The 17,882-nt window shown below is 42.9% G+C and overlaps 1 protein-coding gene across 12 annotated transcripts in view; it reads right to left on the bottom strand.

Annotated features, from left to right (window-relative positions):
* The window catches only part of UPF3A (UPF3A regulator of nonsense mediated mRNA decay), a 30,352-nt gene that overhangs the window by 1,263 nt on the left and 11,207 nt on the right, over nucleotides 1-17,882 (bottom strand). For 2 of the 12 annotated variants that reach the window (XM_060636589.3, XM_060636588.3), the window contains exons 8-10: nucleotides 12,334-12,494; nucleotides 10,412-10,709; nucleotides 8,212-8,360 (exon numbers count right to left, since the gene is read on the bottom strand). In XM_060636589.3, coding sequence (XP_060492572.2) covers nucleotides 8,212-8,360; nucleotides 10,412-10,709; nucleotides 12,334-12,494 — 608 coding nt within the window. The other 10 variants (XR_009611242.2, XR_009611241.2, XM_081790965.1 and 7 more) reach the window with 9 other exon arrangements.

A 17,882-nucleotide genomic window follows, 5' to 3' on the forward strand; every position in this document is an offset into this window, starting at 1 on the left:
GGTGGTTTTCACCAGTGTCCTTCAATGAGAAACTTGGCAGCAGATTAACAAAGATCCCTGGGGAAAGAATTACTTTTCAAATTCCTAATTTTACACATATTGTTTCAGGCATCTGTAGATATTTGGTAATAAATAAATTTTGAATTCCTTAGGAATGAGAAGCAATGAAAATCTATCTTTGTATATAATCATTATTTACAAGTTAGAAAACAACTAAAAATCACTTAATCCTACCTCCAATTGCTATTAAATTGTGGAATAGTTCCTGTATTTTTCCTAAAAGCTTGAGTATGTTTTGTGTTTGTACCTACTAACTCCCTTCACCCATTTTGCCCATCCCTCCCACCCATCGCCCCTGGCCCCCAACGACCACCAGTTTGTTCTCTGTATTTATGAGTCTGTTTCTGTTTGTGTTTTTAGATTCCACATAGGAGTGAAATCATTTGTATTACTTTTTTTTCTGTCTTATTTCACTTACAATAACACCCTCTATGTCCAACCGGGTTGTCACAAATGACAAGATCTCATACTTTTTTTGTGACTAGAGTAATATTCCATGGTATATACAAACCGCATCTTTATTCATCTATCCACAAACACCTGGGCTGCTTCCATATCTCGGCTATTGTAAATAATCCTGCAATAAACATAGTGGTGCATATAACTTTCCAAATTAGTGTTTTCATTTTCTTTGGGAAAATACCCAGCAGTGGAATTACTGAATCATATGGTATTCCCATTTTTCATTTTTTTAGGAAATTCTGTACCATTTTCCACAATACACTCCCACCAGCAGTGTACGAGGTTCCCTTTTCTCCACATCCTTACCCACGCTTGTTATCTCTTGTCTTTGATCTTGGCCATTCTGAACAGGATGAGGTGATCTCTCATCGTGGTTTTAATTTGCAGTTCCCTGATGATTAGTGATGTTGTGCACCTTTTCATGTGTCTTTTGACCATCTGTGTCTTTGGGAAAATATCTATTCAGGTCTTCTGCCTGTTTATTAATCAGATTATTTTTTTCCAGTAATGATTTGTATAATCTTTATATATTTTGGATACTAACCCCTTATCAAATATGTCATTTACAAATATCTTCTCCCATTCTGTAGGTTGCCTTTTTGTTTTGTTGGTGGTTTCCTTTGCTGTGCAAAAGATTTTCTTTTTGGTGTAGTCCCAATGGTTTCTTTTTGCTTTTGTTTCCCTTGCCTGAGGAGAGGTAGCCACAAATATGTTGCTAAGGCTGAGTAATCCATGAGATTACGGCCTATGTTTTCTTTGAGGAGTTTTACAGTTTCGGGTCTCACTGTTAGATGTTTAATCCATTTGGGGTTTATTTTTGTGTGTGGTGTAGAAAAGTGATCCGTCTTCATTCTTCTGCCCGTAGCTGTCCAGACCCAGCACCATTTACTGAGGAGACTATCCTGTCCCCATTGTGTATTCTTGCTTCCTTTGTTGCAGATTGATTGACCGTGTTCTTACATGTTGGTACACATCTTTCCAGACATTTTCTAGCACAGACATCCTGTATATCTATGAACTATTTAAAGCACATCCCGTACTTGTAATTTTGTGACACACTGTGGACATTTCAATGTCTGTATTCTGCCATGGCTGCTGAGGAGCAGTGGGCAGAGCATAGGGACAGCTGGCATGCTTACTGTCTGTACATGTGCAGGTCTGTCTGTAGGGTGCAGTGTTAGGAGTTCAAATGCTGAGTGTGAGGATATTTCCATTTTATATTTTGATATGGCAATTTTGCCTGAGGAATTTCCTTCATAACACAGGAATGACCAAATCTTGTTGGAATGATCCAGGAGAGGGGAGCCACCACTGGTTTCCTTCCTAATGTCCTGCACACTCTTAGCCCTTGGGTTTCCAGTGACAGGCCTTTCTCACAGCTCCAGCCACCACAACAAAATACCATAGATGGGGGGCACCTGGGTAGTTCAGTTGGTTAAGCGTCCAACTTTGGCTCAGGTCATGATCTGGCAGTTTGTGGGTTCGAGCCCCACGTCGGGCTCTGTGCTGACAGCTCAGAGCCTGGAGCCTGCTTCAGAATCTGTGTCTCCTTCTCTCTCTGCGCCTCCCCCACTTGCACTCTGTCTCTGTCTCAAAAATGAATAAACATTAAAATTAAAAAAAAAAAAAATACTGCAGATGGGCCACTTTAGCCACAGACACTTCTCACAGTTCTAGAGGCTGGAAGTTCAAGATCAAGGTGCTAGCTGTTTTGGTTCTTAGTGAGGCATTCCTAACTTACACCTTTTGGTGTTTCCTCCTACAAGGACACTAATTCTATCAGATCAGAGCCCCATACTTATGACCTCATTTAACACTGATTACTTCTTTACTCCAGATATAGCCACACTGAGGAAGCAGTTAAGACTTCAACATGTGAACCCTGTGGAGACCAAGTTCAGTCCATAGTAAGGCTTGAGTGTGAATATCATGGTTTCTATCACTGTTAAGACATCTAAGAAACACCAGCAGTTTTGTACCCAAACAGCATCTTCTACATTGGCCCTCACACCCGAGTGACACAAGAATCCTTTGTCAAATCAATTGTTCCATTTTTTGGTTCAGGAAAGTATGGTCCTGGGGCACCTGGGTGGCTTAGTCGATTACACATACAACTTTGGCTCAGGTCATGATCTCGCGGTTCGTGAGTTCGAGCCCCGCGTTAGGCTCTGTGCTGACAGCTCAGAGCCTGGAGTCTGCTTCAGATTCTGTGTCTCCCTCTCTCTCTCTGCCCCTCCCCCACTCACGCTCTGTCTCTCAAAAATAAACGTTAAAAAAAAAAAAGCATGGTCCCAGTGATGCAGGAAGTGGCTACTTCGTGCATGTATAACTGGGCAAATTATATGTAGGCACACGGCTCTCAGTTTGGCACCTTGATTTTTCTATCCTGACAATAATTTATTCTACTAAAAATGCTATTATCATTGAAAAATGCCATTCTTCTATGGGGTAGACTGCTTGTGTTTAAATTGGCCAAGATGCCTTACCTTTTATCCCTTTAGTCATACCAAGTTACTTATGTAATTATTTTTTTAGATGTGTAACAGTGAAGAACTTGGGGAGAAATTTAACATGTTACAAGACAAACATGCTTTTGACACAAAGAAGGATAGACACTTACAAGAAGTTGTAAGCTTTCCACCAAAATGCAGGCCAACAGAAACACACAGAGAAGACAGCATTTTTCTAAACTTGACTGAAGTGACAAACTTTTAAAAGTAAGGATTTAAACTGAATTTTCAGGGGCGCCTGGGTGGCGCAGTCGGTTAAGCGTCCGACTTCAGCCAGGTCACGATCTCACGGTCCGTGAGTTCGAGCCCCGCGTCGGGCTCTGGGCTGATGGCTCGGAGCCTGGAGCCTGTTTCCGATTCTGTGTCTCCCTCTCTCTCTGTCCCTCCCCCGTTCATGCTCTGTCTCTCTCTGTCCCAAAAATAAAATAAACGTTGAAAAAAAAAAAAATTAAACTGAATTTTCATATAATAATGACTATCATTAAACCTTACTAAAGCTGACACTGGGTGGAAGAAATTACCTGGTAGATTTAAGCAGGCTAATTTGTTTGGGGAAAAACAAACGAACAAAAAAACAACCCTCTTGACTCTGAACACTGTTCTGAAAATAAACTTATTTTCGCTCTTTTTTTTTTCTTTTTTTGGTAGTAATTAACACAGATTGAATAGATCAAATATCCATTTAAATTCTCCATTTTAATCTCTGACATGTTCTTAATTTTAAAGACAGGAAGAATAGAACAGAAAACAAATCTGTCTAAAGTATAATTACCTCTCTTTTCATCAGAGTTAAGAAAATAGACTTAAAAATGAGAATTCACTCATACAGATGAAAATAAAAAATCCTTTCTCATGGCGTAATGTGAAGAAATTCATGCCCTTCTCCACCCGAGGTCCTCTCCATGTCACGACTGCGGCTGAGCCATAACCACTCCTCTCCTTAGTTCCTGGGGCCACATGATCCACTAGACTTCCTGAGACTTGTATTAAAGAATCTGTTGCCCCGTGAGCTACCTCACCCTCCCCAAGTGTTTCATTGTCATGTGATTCATTAAGTGGGAGACAATTACTTGGTAATACTATTATCAAGCAAGTGAAAACTTATTTCCGAAGATGTATGTGAGATTCTTCAAGGTACCTATTTCACGTCAGATTTGAGGCATTACTTCAGTCAGTTGGTGTTTCTAATTTACTAGCAAGACTGAGAGCCATTAAAATACTGATAGTTGGGGCGCCTGGGTGGCTCGGTCGGTTAAGCGTCCGACTTCGGCTCAGGTTATGATCTCACGGTCCGTGAGTTCGAGCCCCGCGTCGGGCTCTGTGCTGACAGCTCGGAGCCTGGAGCCTGTTTCGGATTCTGTGTCTCCCTCTCTCTCTGCCCCTCCCCTGTTCATGCTCTGTCTCTGTCTCAAAAATAAATAAACGTTAAAAAAAAAATTAAAAAAAAAATACTGATAGTTAATGCTCTGCTTTGCTATGTTCATGTTTAAATATAATTACTAAAATTATTAGGTAGCTGTGGGGTGCCTCGGGGCGGGGGGGGGTGCTCAGTCGGTTGACCATCCAACTCTTGATTTTCGCTCAGGTCATGATCTCAGAGTTGTGGGATCGAGCCCTGCATCAGGCTCTGTGCTTAGAATGGAGCCTGCTTGGGATTAACTGTCTCCCTCCCTCTGCCCTTCTCCCTTGCTCGTGCTCTCTCTGAAAAATAAAAATAAAAATAAAATACTTAGGTAGCTGAATAAAACCAAAAACAAATCCAAAATGAGAAACAGAAAAAAGAAAGTTTTGCAGAGGAATTACTAGAAAGTGAACCAACAGGTGGCCAACCCCACCCCACTCCTTGGTCATGGTGAGCCCTCCCCACAATACGGGCTCCCATGGGCAATGCCCGTGTGAAGAATATTCTTTAACATTTCTATCATTTCTTAGACATGTGATAAACTCAAAAACTTATTTCTGGGTAATTAGTAGTAAAAACTTTACGAATATGAAAACAGCTTTTGGCTTTGCCAGCAACAAGTGCTGGACATCTCTAAACCTGTTTCTTAGTTTGTAAAAGGGAGATTATGTGTGTCGTGTCCTGTCCAACCATCTTAAAAATGAGTCTAAGCCAAAACTAGGGAGTATACATGGAAGTGTTTTATACCGAAGTAGTCCATTATACAAATGTATTATTGTTTTAAATCAGTAATCTCAAAGTGACTTCTGCGAAGCCCTGGGGACAGATCTCAAGAATCTTTCACAGGATGTAGCTACTTTTTATTTACTTATTTTCCAGCCTCATGGAGGTATAATTGACAAGTAAATTTATAATATATATTTAAAGCATACAACATATTGATTGGTAAAATGCATACATTATGAAAGGATTCACACTGAGTAATAAATAGCACCTCACATATTTACTTCTTTTTGGTGAGAAAATTCTGTCTTAGCAAATTCCAATTATACAATACAGTATTAACTATCGTCACTGTTATACATTAGACCCTTGACCTATTAATCTTATAACTGAATAACAGAACTTCACTAACCTCTCCCTATTTCCCTCATGCCCTAGTCCCTGGCAGCCACCATTTTACTCTGTTTCTATGAGTTTGACTTTTTTTTTTTTAGGCTGTACATATATAAGGGATAGCAGGCAGTATTTGTCTTTTTCTGTCTGGCTTACTTCACTTAGTATAATGCTCTCCAAGTTCATCCATGTTGTTGAAAATGGCAGGGTTTCCTTTTTTAAGGCTGCATAATACTCATTTCATTTTTTTTATCCATTCACCCATAGTGGACACTAAGGCTGTTTCCACACCTTGGCTACTGTGAATAATCTGTGACAACCATGTGAACAGATATCTCTTTGAGGTAGTGGTTCCAATTCCCTTTGGATCTATGCCCACAGTGGCACTGATGGATCATATGGTAGTTCTATTTTTAATTTCTTGAGGAACCTCCACGCTGGCAAACCATAGTGGCTCTAACATTTGGCATTCCGACCAACACTGCATGAGGGTTCCCTTTCCTTCACATCCTTGCCAAGACTTGCTCTCTTTTTTATTTTACCCACTCTGACAGGTGTGAGGTGGTATCTCATTGTGGTTTGGATTTGTATTTCCCTGGTGATGAGTGATGCTGAGCACCTTTTCACGCATCTGTTGGCTATCTGGATGTCTTCTTTGGAAAAATGTCTATTCAGGTCTTTTGCTCCTTTTTCTTTTTTAATTGGGTAATTTGGTTTTTTTTGCTATTGAGTTGCTATGAATTCTTTCCATATTTTGGATATTAACCCCTTATTAGGTATGTTGTTTGAAGATATCTTCTTCCTCTCCATAGGCTGCCTCTTCATTTTATAGATAGGTTCCTTTCCTGTGAAGAAGTTTTTCAGTTCAATGTGGTTCCATTGTTTATTTTTACTTTTGTTGCCTTTGCTGTTGGTGTCAAAATATAAAAAATTATCACCAAGACCGGTATCAAGGAGCTAACCCTCTGTGTTTCCTTCTAGAAATTTGATGGTTTCAGGTCTTATGTTCAAGGCTTTATTCTTATTCTATTTTGAGCTGTACTTGTGTTTACAGATCAAAGCCCAAGTCAGCAGTGAGGACACAGTGTCTCACTGATCAGGAAATCCAGTGTGATCCAAAGTCTAAGTAGGAGTCAGCAAAGTACGATCCACAAGCCAAATATGGCCTGCTATGTATCTTTATAAATAAAATCTTATTGGAACACAGCCCTGCCCATTTGTTATGTATTGCATAATGGCAGAGTTTGCAAGTTGTAACAGAGACCAGAGAGCCTGCAACATCTAAATAGTTACTACCCACCTACCCTTTTTCCATCAGGGATGACCCCACCAGGTCACATAGACCTCACTAAATCACAGCAAGTCCTTTGCCCCCTCCCCCCGCCAAATTCTTGGAGCTCCAGAGTCAAGAGCAAGGGCATAGCAATGCCATGGAATAGACTATATGTCTGACAGACATTTTTAAAATGATAAATGAGTATTCTAAGTTTTTTGATAAATGTTTCATATCTAGAAAGGAATAGATACAACCAGCAAAATTCTCAGATAACTAAAGCTACATTTTATTTATTTAAAAAAAATTTTTTTTAAATGTTTATTCATTTCTTGAGACAGAGCACGAGAGTGGGGAGGGGCAGAGAGAGAAGGAAGACACAGAATCTGAAACAGGCTCCAGGCTCTGAGCTGTCGGCACAGAGCCCGATGTGGGACTCAAACCCAAGAAGTGTGAGATCATGACCTGAGCTGAAGTCAGATGCTTAACCGACTGAGCCACCCAGGCGCCCCTAAAGCTACATTTTAAAAAGCAATGTTTTATTATGTAAAATTTGATGTAGGAAAAGTACAACTGGACTTCAAATTCATAGCAACTAAAATTTTTATTTAGTAAGTGGTTCAAAGCATAGTGCCAAAAATACATTAATGTTTAAAAATTTCACTAACATTAAAAAATACTGTAGAACACATAACTGCAGAAAGTTCCAATGAGTCATTTCAAAATAAAACTGCCTCAGACTGTGAAAAGAAAAACCCTAGATGCCATAACTAAGTTATCCTTGTCCCAAAATAATGCCCTTACGTTGTCTCAGCAACCCTTAAATCACGGTGGTTATACACCATGAGCACATCCATCAAAAGACTGTGAAAAAAGTCAGTGACCACATTGCTAAAAGGGCAATTCTTAAAGCTGTCAGATTTTATACAGTGTTAAGTTCCTATCACAGGGGCTATAACACAATACAGACTTCAGGGAATCTTCAGGACAGATGGCACAGGTGTCTGTATCACCGAGTTACAATGGAATGAGAGCCCTCCCTTCCCCCGAACAATAGCTCACATACTACGTGATATGAATCCCAACAGATCACTTACAAATGTGTAGAACTCAAAGTACAGGTTATTTTGGCTAAATGATACATACTACTTTATACTAAAAATAATAAAATCTATGACAACTTTTCAATTTTTTAAAAGATTGCTTCTTTCTTAAGAATGGTTTCTAGATGTTTCTATGCCACATTTATATTTCTAGTTTCTGATTTCTTTATAAGGAGTAAATTCACTTTGCAGGTTAGATTCAAGGCTGATTTGTACATTTCCAGAATGCCCTCTCTAACCCACAGAATGCCGAATGGAAGGTCCCAAACATATGCGCTGACTCACCCCGCCTCTTCGCTCTTCTGGGAACCCCCCTGTGCTGAATCTTCAGCCTCATCCCTGTTCCTGCCAGGGCACTCCACAGAAGTTCCCCTACCACCTTCTCGTGCTCGGATGCGAACTCTTGGCTGGTACAGCTGCAAGGCCGGCCGGTCCTGCCAGGACAGAGCAGTGGGTTACCCTTCCAAAGGCCAGCAACACAGGAGGGAGTAACTTCTCTACTTCCAGGGTCTGATAACTCTAATTACCTAAAAAAAAATCAACTAAAAATCTGCCTTTTTCACAGCACTATCTCATCTCAGAAACCAGACACTTTGAAGCTAAAAAAAAAAAAAAAAAAAAAAAAAAAAAAAGCCATGAACAGAAAGACAGTTAATATTTAAAATAACTTGAAAAAAGGTAAAAATTAGTATCTGGGAAAAGGTTACTGTGCAAACCCAGATCTCCCTGGAACCAGCAGAACCACGGCGTCTGCCCTCCCAGGCAGAGGTGAAGACTTACACATTTCAGCCCCTCTAAATTACCAGGCAGGGTGAACACGTGGCCTGAGACAAAGCAAGGCATGGCCCCTCAGCGGCGGCTTTTTAAGGCCATGAACTAAATAATTACTGATGTCTGTAATGAGTGATTTCTATGTGGGTTATTTCTGAACTGCCCCTTCATAGGAAACACCAACCCATCATCTGATTCAAGTCTTAGAGGTGAAGAAACGCAATGATGGTTGAGCAACGTGAATAAGACACTACGGAACTGCTTCCAGATATCAGCACAGTGAGGCCAGGGAAGGACAGAACAGCAGAAGCCAGGTAGCTCTGCCCTGATGGAGAGGAGGAACAACCAAACCCCAGCTCAGGGGAGCTTCCAGCCCCTCAAGGAAGCCTCCTACACTCCTTCTGTGGCCACCTGGGGGCCCAAGGACAGGGCAGCTTGGGTGGGCATATCTGGGGAGGTGTTTCTGCAGGGCCCCACAGTCACTGCCAGGGCACTTAGCAGCCCTTTTCCCCAGTGGAAGCCTGGCCAGGGAGGAGAGTGGCAAAGGCCTTGGCAGGACCCATGGGTGCAGAGAGAAGGGCAGGGTTCACATGCCACCTCCTGCCCGGGGCCAACACACAAGGTCCTGCTCTCACCAGGGCAGCACTGGTGTGCACAGATGGGGGTCAACACTGATACTGAAAGAACATCGTAACCTGCCAGGCCTCGTAAGAAGGAGCCATTATGCACAAGGCGCCTCATTTCCACCACAGCATCACAGAGTTCATGGAGAGGACTCCCAACGCCTAAAGCTGTGCTCACTGCTGCTACAAAAAAAGGGAGCTGAAAACAAGTGTTCATATAAACACCTCCCACCAAAAAGACCCATGGCTGTTCTGGTGTACCTGAGATTAAGGAAACTAGAGAAACTCCTGGGTGACACAGATGTGATTAGCCAGGGGTGAAGAAGGCTCTCCTCTTGCCTGTGGTTTTGCCTGCCCTGGAAACATTTTAAAAATCAACATCACTAATACCAGCAACACCCTGGGTGACTGGAAGGGAAGGCAGATCTGAGAAAAACAGTCTCAGGTCACACACTGTATGCTTCCACTTACATAGCACTTATATAGCAATGACGAAACCATGCAGACAGCAGACAGTGTCCCTGTCGAGGTTGTGAATGGGGTGGGACGAGGGTGTTCCCCTTGGACACTGGGCGGCCAGGCTGTGGGGGACTCACTGGCACCACAGGGCCTGGCCCTATAGGGAGGGGACCCCATTAATAGTGCTTCTCTACAACAATGTGATCTGAGTAAAAGTTAACCTCAAACTTCTGGGAAAAAAAAAAGAAAAAAGAAAGAAAAGCCGTTTGTTGGTCTAAGTAGGCCACTCCAATCCTGTGTTGACTGTGCACACCTAACTGATGAGTATTTATGAGCCATTTGACCATCTACTAATAATCACTACATTGTTAATCACATAAAAGAAAGCTCCCTGAAGCGTCATGAAATGCAAACTGTCAGGGCAGTGCACTCCCTAAGAGCACAGGACCCAGTGGGGGCAGACTTCCCACTGGCAGAGTGCATGACCCTAAGTCCCCGACACCTACACAGATTTCTCTCTTTGGGCTAACTAAAACAACTTCCGTCTGATAAAGCAGGCATAAAGCCGCAGGTGTGCTGTTTGTGCTTTTACGGCTGATGAATGAAAGATGATCCCAAACAAGCAGAAGAACCTTGTTTCCTGGGCGCTCCATTTTGGCTGCTGGGCCACCTTCACTCCTCTGCTCTTTCCCGGGCCACTCTGCTGCCTCCACAGCGTTGCCACTGTCCTGGCTCCCCTTCTTCCCTCTGTCGGGGGGGCCTCCTTTCCCCCATCTCAGCTCCTCCTCATTTCTCCGCGAAAACGTGTCAAACTCACAGTGAGCTCTCTGCTTTCTACTGTCATCCAAGTGGCATCTTTGTGTTTCAAGGTCTTTTTCTCTGAATCTTCGGTCCAACTCCCTTTGCTCTTCATTGCTCTCATTCTGTGACCTGTGATTCAATTCAAATTATCAGTCACCTCAGGTATACTGCTTGACGAGAACCTGTCTGCCCGTCCATACCGCAAGTTCCAGAAGAGGCGGGGAATACCTCAGTCTGCACATCACCACGCTGCCAAGTGGGCACATAATAGGCATTCAATAAAAAACTGCTAAAAGATGAACTGACAATGGTAACGACAGTATCTACTGTTAAACTTGAATGACAGGTAGGAATAGGCACTGTGGTGAGGAACTATGTATACTTACTTTTCTAACTCTTAGTAACCCCCCAAAGTAGACTAACAACCCCCTTTACAGATAGAGTACCGGAGACCAAAGTGGTCAGGTGACTTTCCTAGGGCCCCAGGTACACATTCATCATGACACAGAGCTGATACTGACAGCCTTGTTTCTGCTTCAAGCGTAGCTACAATTAATTGAAATTTACTAATTTTATACATATATCAAACTCTTAAATGAATAGTAAATAAATAAGTGGCTCCTTAGCTCCTTTGCTTCTTAAAGTCCACAACCAACAGGCAAAAGTCCTCACACACTATTTTTGACTTCCCACAAAACAGAAGCAGCAGGACTGCTGGGGAGAAAAAGATCTATAAGCAAAGTGAGAATTCATACCAGAAACATGATGAAAGGCACTGCTATATCATAAGCGATAATAATACAAACACATATAACAGAAACTACAGTCCTAACAGATCACAGATTTCATAATCATGCATAAATTAATTTCATAAACTGAGCAATAAACCGGAATCCCCAAAAAGAGGGAAAAATTTTTTTTTATCACAACTCTTTGTATAAGAAAGACAGTAAGAATTCATTGTGACTGGTATGTTTCTGGGCAAATGGCAGCCTAACCCCACAACCCTGCCATCTCACATCCAAGTGCAAATTCACTTCTGGACCCCTTGGAAGCAGAGCAGCCCTGGGATCCAGGAAGCTCCATGGGTGTCCAGATGCAGTGCACGAGCAAGAGCCCTGGGCCAGGGGAACAAGAAGCCCAGACACACGTGGCCCCACTGACTGTGGGGAGGTGACCAAACCCTGAGGACGCTCAGGGGCGAGAGGGAGGGGCTCCTACCTGACAAGGTTCTGGCAGGTCTCTCTGGCCCCCATGCACAATGGGACAGTGTCTGTCCCATTCCACACAAGCCCTGCTCAAGCTCCTTTCGTGAGCCGCATGTCACAAGCACACAGAGAAGTACATGCCCCAAGGACCCCTAGCCTGAGACAGGCAGGGCTAGTGCAATACTGGGATCCACACAGCTGCTGGTCAGATTCCACGGGAGGGCCACAGGGATGGTAACACCAACACAGGAATCCTAGCACTTGGACAAAAGACTGGGAAGGAGATCCTGAAGACCTAAAGAGTGATAACAGGAATCCAAAGGGAGCAAGGACTGGAACGGCTAAGGAACTAGAAGCAGGACATGTTCCTGCTTTGAAGACAGACTTGAGGCTGCAGACGAAATGCATTTACCAAGCCCCTAGCGTGACCCAGAAGAAATAAGGATGTGGGCAAGCATTATCTTGGTAAAACCCGATTCCACAAACAGTTTGAAATACGATAAAGGACACATACGACTCTGACACAGTGACAGTCACAGGCTCACTTTTCCCTGGGCTCCTCCAGCGAGCTCCCCAAGGGCATGGGCTTCCGGACAGCACAGCCAGGACAGGACTCCTGTTCTCCATCTCTAGTATCCATTTCCTCTCCTCTTTCTTTTGGCTTCTCAGTGGTTGGTTCCTCTCCCTTTTCTGGTTTCTTAAGAAGCTAAGAAATTATAATGTCAGTAAAATATCACTTTTAGAATATGGTATAAACGAAGCTGTTTAAAAAAAAATTAAAAACATAAAGCAACATTGAGCACAAGTGTTTGAATAGCAAACAATGTAAGCTAAAGGTACAGCAACCAGGTTTTTGGTTAAATACGGGAACAGTCAGTCAACGAAATACCATCATTATGAACAACGATTTAGGACGGCTGATGTGAGAAGACACGCATGCTGACACAACAAAAGAATGCTACAGAACTGAACGACCTGGTCTCTATGTTTACACACACACAACAGCTGTAAGGCTGGCAACGCTGTTAACAGTGGTGTCCAGGTGGTGGGACTGAAATGATCTTCTTTTCTTGTATCAACAAGTTCTGTTTTTTTCCAAAATTAACAAGTATTGCTTTTGTAACGAGGAAAAAAAGCATTGTTTAAAATGCTGCATTATACTGATGACTTTTAGAATAGTTTACGGGGCGCCTGGGTGGCGCAGTCGGTTAAGCGTCCGACTTCAGCCAGGTCACGATCTCGCGGTCCGTGAGTTCGAGCCCCGCGTCAGGCTCTGTGCTGACAGCTCGGAGCCTGGAGCCTGTTTCCGATTCTGTGTCTCCCTCTCTCTCTGCCCCTCCCCCGTTCATGCTCTGTCTCTCTCTGTCCCAAAAATAAATAAAAAAACGTTGAAAAAAAAAAATTTAAAAAAAAAAATAAAAAAAGAATAGTTTAGACTTTTCAGAACACTTCCTACTCTTTCTTGAATCAGGCTGAGCAGGCGGCTGTCGTGGAATTTGGGCCCTCCTCGCTGTTCTCTGTGTAGTTTACTCTTTGAAATTCAACTGCCACAGGCAAGTCAGTTTATAAACAAAAACAGAAGGTACACTTCTGAGAATTTTTTTCTAACTTGAAAAAGTGAACGTATTTTAAATTGCACTACAGCAAAATGACACACAGGTAAGTTTCAACTACATGAGTTCATTTAAGAAGAAAACAGGTAAAATGTGAGGCCAAGCACTGGAAGTTGCAGTACCTTACATAGTCTTCTCCTGTCTGTGGGCTCTATGAATTGACACATTTTCTTTCACATATCTATTGACACATTTTTAACTAAAAAAGCATTACATGCTGGTCCTAGAAGTAAACCACAGGGAAGTACAACAGTTTATGTTCCTGCCCATCCATCCAATGAATAATTTAGTGCACCTACGAATCGTTTTTACTTGCAATACTTCTGAAACCAAATGTGTGGTGTCTTTTCCAAAACCATTTCCCAACTCTCAACACAGACTGGTATCCTACAATTCATTTCAGTTTTGACACCACCTAGTTGCAATTAATGTCACACCCCACAAAACTGTTCCCACTTCAGATGCCAGTCAAAAGTCCCAAGTTGCCACTAGCACCTATGACTGACTGGCTATATATTCAGGGGTTCTTGAATGAGAACTTGTGGAACTCAGCAAAACTTCACAGGAACTAGGTCACTGGATTATTACAAAGGACACAGTGCAGGGATGGCTAGACTAGGTCACTGAATTACTACAAAGGACACAGTGCAGGAACTAGGTCACTGGATTATTACAAAGGACACAGTGCAGGGACGGCTACACTAGGTCACCGGATTATTACAAAGGACACAATGCAGGAACCAGGTCACTGGATTATTACAAAGGACACTGCAGGGACAGCTAGACTAGGTCACTGGATTATTACAAAGGACACAGTGCAGGAACTAGGTCACTGGATTATTACAAAGGACACAGTGCAGGGACGGCTAGATCAAAGAGGTGTTCCGTGCAAGGTACGGGGGAATGGCTCAGAGCCTCCAGGCCCTCTCCATCAGCAGAACCCTCCTGCACCTTGATGTGTTCACCAGCTTGGATGCTCTCTGGACCCCATACTTTAGGGAACTCTATGGAGGCTCCACTACATGTCCACAAATGATTAAATCATTGGTGGCTGGGGACTGAATTCAATCTCCAGCCCTCTCCCATCTCTTGAGGTCACAGGGCTGGCTGAGTGTTCCAACCCTCTAATCACACCCAGTCTTTCTGACAATCAGCTCTTATCCTGAAGCTACCAAGGCCTCAGCCAACCTGTCACCTCACTGGCACAGAGAAGATGCTCTTATCACTCCGGGGGTTGCAAGGGTTTTAGGAGCTATGTGCCAGAACTAGGGAAAAAGTCCTTGTGTTAGGTGTTAGGAATACAGTTGTGAGTAAGAGACAAGTGCCCACGGTGAAGGAATCCACAGTACATTCTAGCTGAGGCAGTGGTGGCCATGGGGGGGAGGGGGAGAACGGTGTACGCAGTGACAAAATAGAAAAAGTGAACCAGATAATCTTAGATGGTGTGAAATGCTACAAACAACTAATAGAACAGAAAACACACACACACACACACACACACACACACACACACAAATCCCCAGAGAGATGTGGGGTGAGAGTAAGAGCAGGAATGGGTTCTCAAGGGGGTCATGGAGGGACTCTCTGTGGAGGTTAGACATGAATAGAGACCAGATAATGAGAACGAGACACTTAAGAGAAACTGTAAGTCTTGGGGGAAACTCCCAGTAGAAGGAAGCAAGCAGAGGCCTAAGGTGAAACCAGAGGGAGGAGGAGACAGAGAGGCAGGAGATTCAGGGAGGTGGGGGAGGGAAGAGGGAGGGAGGGGAGAGGAAGGAGGAGGATGGAGGGAGGAGGAAGAAGAGGGGAAGAGGGAGGCGGGGAAGGGAAGAGGGAGAGGGAGGAGGAACAGAGGCCAGGTCTTGCGTGCTTCCACGAAGTCCACCTTGGTTTTTAATAAGCTTTGTAGAAAAGATCACACAACTAATAACGTCATCTATTGTCCACAACTTGTGTACTCAGGAATTGTATTTGTAACTTTGTATTGTATTTCTAACTTCCTACTTCAGCTTAAGCTCATCACCTAGTTTTAGAGTCCTCAGAGGAAAATAAAAACAGCTGGGTTGCTTTCCTTGTATCACAGTTTCCTTTATGTTAAAAATAGCCTGAGGATATCTCTCTGCATCTGTATTTTTATTATATTAATAAACTCTTTTAGCATTTCTTCACTGATTTTATTTTTCAGGTTACAAAAGAATTTTAACTCTCCAAATGATTCTTAAGTCAGAAATCCTGAAAATGAGCACAGATGCTCATTAAAGGCAAACCTTGGGCGTGGCTGTGGGTAATCAGGTCTAGACACCAGACACTCCCCTAAGGACACAGGCTTGATTACCTATGCCATTGTGGTCTAACCTGCCACCAAGATTTTGTTTTACCAGATTTGAACAAGAATAACCCTTTCTCTTGCTTTCTTTATGTTTTGGCTCCTTTTTTTCTACAGGAAGGAACATATGTTTACTTTTAGTGATATAATTTTGTTTTTTATTTCTTTGACTTATTTTGGACTCTAATTCCATAATTTTTTTTTTGTAAATTTTTTTTTAATGCTTATTTATTTTTGAGAGAGAGAGAGAGAGAGAGAGAAAGAGAGAGAGAGAGAGAGAGTGTGAGCGGAGGAGGGGCAGATAGAGAGGGAGATACAGAATCCGAAGCAGGCTCCAGGCTCCGAGCTACTAGCACAGAGCCCGAGGCAGGGCTCAAACTCACGAACTGTGATATCATGACCTGTGCCAAAGTCGGATGCTCAACCGACTGAGCCACCCAGGCGCTCCTAATTCCATAATTTAAAATGTAAAAGTAAAATGAATGCTACATTCCAAATACTTTAAGCCTTACTTAAAATTACAACTGAAATTATAAGCTACAAGTGTCATTATTCCTGAAAAACTCTCAGCACTACTGACAAAAGTACTTTTGAGAGTGTAAAGATTAGGCACTGGGTTAGCTATGATTCCATGTTTAGAAAGATAAATGAGAAGGTTAGATAATATTTCCATATCGGTGGCCACAAAATTTCTATTAAACGTATATCTATTCGGTGCCTGGCCATGACAGAACTGAATTTCTGTCAGGATTAATGCTTAAGGTTTCTCCGTAATATTAAGGTTTCATTTTATTGATTACCTTTCCAGGGCTGTTGATTTATGCTGTTGGAGATGAAAAGTTTGTTACAGGAAGTCTATCTGCTACAATTTTGTTGGGAGACTTGTGTGTTCACTAAAACTACAAGGACGAATGAAAAACACGACCTCAGAGTTGTTTCCTGAGGAATACCCTGGTTTTGCTATGTCCTTGCTGACGGAGGGGGAATGAACGTGTTTATTTGATAGTCTTGGCTGGGTTCCTCAATTTCATCAATGCTATCAGATTAGGAGATACTTTCTGTGGGACAATCAGTTCCCCATTCATCTTGCCCATCCAGGTGCTGTCTTTGCAGCAAATGTGCTCGAGGGACATGACCTGCCCCACACCTTTCATCTAGATAAGGTTTTCAACACTGCCTTTAAACTTCAAGAGAGACACCTGAAGAAACAGTCTTTGGAAATTACTCCTTAGTGCTGTTCATCAGATACTTCTGGTTCTCCTCCTAGTGCTTCCTAAACATGCCCCCAACCTGAGGTTAGGTACCGCCGTGTGACTTGCTTTGGCCAGTGAAACGTGGGCAGAAGAGAAACATGGGCATACGACCTGCAGCATCACACGTTCCTGCCTGGTCATAAGGGCTGTGGAAGCAAATGCCAAGGTGCAGCCTTGGTCGCCGGGTCCTGGGCAGTAACGGTAAGTGGTGACCGACAGCCACAGCCCGCCACCAACAGACTCCTTGCGTGAACTGGTGTGAGGCTACCTGTTCCTGCAGCAAACCTAGCCAGGCCTCAAGGATACACACGGTTGTGTGTTTTTGTACAAGTTTTGTGAAGAAATTGTTCCCTTCAGCCAGTGAGCCTCATGTGACCACCTACAGGAGAAACTGATTTAGAAGCAAAGGCCTAGAAAAAGCCTCGCCTTCCTTAAAGAACTGGCCTGTTTTTCCTTCATGGATAATGACACTGTTTCTGATCAAGCATACCAGAAACCAGTCTATTGCTCAATTATGGTGACTGTGATCTCTTCCCCATCCTTTCCCTTTCTACTCTATCTTCCCCCAAGTCCTGATCTTTTCTTTTTCTGATATAATTTTAATGAATCCCTATAAAGCATCTCAAACCCTTTGTGCAATGAGGGGAGGTGCACATTAGGTTGAAGTCTAGGATTAATAAGGTCATCTGAGCAGAAGACTAAGAAGTAAGGGCTGGCTCAAACTGGGGCAACATATTTTACACTGGAAAGACCTCCTTCTGTGCATGAAGCCACCCTTCCATATGAATGCATCAGTCAAAGGAGAAATTGGGCAAGAGAGTAGAAACATTGCTGCTCCTGCAAAGAAAATGGTAACACCCAACACCAGGAGTGAGCCCTCATCTAGAAAGGCCAGTGCACAT

The sequence above is a fragment of the Panthera onca genome, chromosome A1, assembly GCF_046562875.1.
Source record: "Panthera onca isolate mPanOnc1 chromosome A1, mPanOnc1 haplotype 2, whole genome shotgun sequence".
Taxonomy (NCBI): Eukaryota; Metazoa; Chordata; class Mammalia; order Carnivora; family Felidae; genus Panthera; species Panthera onca.